The sequence below is a fragment of the Epinephelus moara genome, chromosome 16, assembly GCF_006386435.1.
Source record: "Epinephelus moara isolate mb chromosome 16, YSFRI_EMoa_1.0, whole genome shotgun sequence".
Taxonomy (NCBI): domain Eukaryota; kingdom Metazoa; phylum Chordata; class Actinopteri; order Perciformes; family Serranidae; genus Epinephelus; species Epinephelus moara.
Window position 1 is genome coordinate 40336916 of NC_065521.1, and position 2679 is coordinate 40339594.

The following is a 2679-nucleotide window of genomic DNA, read 5'->3' on the forward strand; positions in this document are numbered from 1 at the left end:
TTTTCTTTATTAAAATATATTAATAAATGTATTAATATACTATACTATGTTTTGTATTGTGTATATTGTGTTTATACAGTATATATGTGTGTGTATATCTGTATCTATCTATACATATACATATATATACATATATACATATACATATATATATATATATATATATATGTATATGTATATCTCACACTCTGGGGTTGAGGTGAATAAAATAACTGTGCTGTGACCTAAATAACATGCTGTTGCTGTCTGCAGAAAGTATTAAAGCATGAAATCCCGCATTTTTAATGTACGAAAGCATCCTGTATCATAACTACATGTGTGCCGTTTGTAACAAACCAACCCGCGTGAAAATCAGTTGAAAATTCAGTGAGTTATTCTATTTTACTTGTGCATACAGCTCCTTCCTCAATAGAAGGGAATGCACTGTGGAGGCGAAGCGAGACCCATCCAAGATGGCGGCCGGCGAGGACGCGCTCAGGCAGTCGATGCTACGTCTATGTATGGCCCAATCCCAAACCGGCCCCTATCCCCTCGCCCTATTCACTCCCCCTCCGTTTGCGTGGTCACGCAGAGCTCCGCCATATTAAGGGCCATCCCAAACCAATTATCGCTGAGTGCGAGTGGACTGCTCAGCCCTTAAATACCAAGTGTGCATCATTGCAGGCTTCTGATGAGCCCAGCAGGAAGCGCAACATCACAATGGAGGAAACAACGTACAAATGTAAGAGTTCCGTCTTTCTACTTTGTAAAATATTTTAGATCAAACACACACATTTGTTTTCCTCACACTGACTTTACAGTCTCAAGCAAACTCACAGAATGTTTGGTGTCAAAAGATGAAAACCTACATGTCCACATGTTTAAATAAACTATTTAAAACTGTCTAAAAAATTCCTCATCCCATTCACGATTTAAAAAAAATATATATATATAATTCTGTGTTCACAGGGACAGAAGAAGAAACAAAGCAGTTAATCAGTCTACAAATTAGTCTCTTCAAGAGTCTTTTCACTAAAAAAAGGAATGCTGCAAAGCAGGGATGGGAGTAAGATTGCCCAGATTAATTAATGAAGTTCATCTGTAAATGTGTAAACTCTGTCTAAAAAATATGAACAAGTTAATTACTTTGATTACACTGCACTGTATCTCCTATCTGACTTATTCAAGTTTATTTTTAATTTAACTCATTTTAATTAATATTTAAATGTTTTTTTCTATTTTGCTTTCACAAAGCGTCTGTTGGTATCCATGATTACATCTGCTTCCTTCTTCCGGTAGAGTGGCGAGGGCGTCCCATGGTTTGGCTTCTCTTTCATACACTTCCCCTTAATCAGGAGTGGCCTCTGCAGCTGCGAGTGTAACTTGATTTGGAGTGACACTCGGTAGTAAAGTGGTAGTGGGTAGGGAGTGGTTTGGGATTGGGCCTATATGTCTATGTGCTCAAGCGTGCCTGTGGTGTGCAGCGGTGAAATGGGTCCCTGCTGAAACACTTTCTTGCCGCGCACGTTCCGGACTTTGTTTGGGCTATTCACCAGTATTGCGGTATATGAAAAATTCATATCATAACGAAAATAAATACCGGTTTTCGGTACGAACCGGTATACCGCCAAGCACTATGCAAGATCATAGTTTTCTCACAAATTCAGTGTAACATGGGCTGAGTAAACCATTTACAAATGGTCATCTGGGGGGTGAAGTGTTCCTTTTATGTAAAAGCACATCTCCCAGATTTTCCTCCAAAAAGGAGTAGTCAGATTCTTTAAAACAAAAACAGCATCCATCTCAAAAAATAATCAATTTCCTGGTGACCAGGAAATCAGAATTTTTGACTGAATTAATCATCGCAATGTATAAAAGAGCTCCAGAATTTATAGTCAGATTAAGATCTTGGAACAAAAGGTTAGTTTAGAAATACAAAATAATAAAAATGTCTTTGTGGGAACTAATTGCATAAAATCTGATTACTCAGATCACTGTTATATCACTGTAAAATAATTGTATTTTAAAATAACTCACCTGAGTTGCTGGCCATGTTTGAGCTTTAAGGGTTGCTGGTCGTCTTTGGTTGAAGAGCTCAGACTGTCTGCTGCAGCTCCTGTTTTTAAAATGGCTATATGCAGCAAACCGCACCTCCTGTTTTTAAAATGGCTATATGCAGCAAACCGCACCCCCAAACCCAGAGAAAGTGAAACTAAAACTTTATGTTTTTGTTTCAGTTACAGGAGGATTTTTTTAACAGATGGAGTAAAAAAAAAGAAATATATTAATAGCACAAGATACAGTCTTTAACCACTTAAAATAAATATATCTAGCAAAACAACAAGAGATGCTCTATCTCAGTAAAGGGTAACACTTTACAATAAGGTACACAAAATTAGAGTAGTTACTGAGGAACTAATGAGGAACTAATGAGTAGTTACTGAGGAACTAATGAGGAGCTAATGAGGAACTAGTGAGGAACTAATGAGTAGTTACTGAGGAACTAATGAGGAACGAATGAGGAACTAATGAGGAACTAATGAGTAGTTACTGAGGAACTACGGTACACAAAATTAGAGTAGTTACTGAGGAACTAATGAGGAACTAATGAGTAGTTACTGAGGAACTAATGAGGAGCTAATGAGGAACTAGTGAGGAACTAATGAGTAGTTACTGAGGAACTAATGAGGAACGAATGAG

At 37.5% G+C, this 2679-nt stretch overlaps 1 protein-coding gene across 1 annotated transcript in view; it reads right to left on the minus strand.

Moving 5' to 3' along the window:
• LOC126403502 (GTPase IMAP family member 9-like) overlaps positions 1–2241 on the minus strand; it is a 5532-nt gene extending 3291 nt beyond the window's left edge. Inside the window, exons 1-2 of the mRNA XM_050066226.1 lie at positions 2131–2241; positions 2017–2092 (exon numbers count right to left, since the gene is read on the minus strand). Coding sequence (XP_049922183.1) covers positions 2017–2032 — 16 coding nt within the window. The 5' untranslated portion in view covers positions 2033–2092; positions 2131–2241. The remainder of the gene's footprint in view (positions 1–2016; positions 2093–2130) is intronic.
• Between the last annotated feature and the right edge of the window lie 438 nt (positions 2242–2679).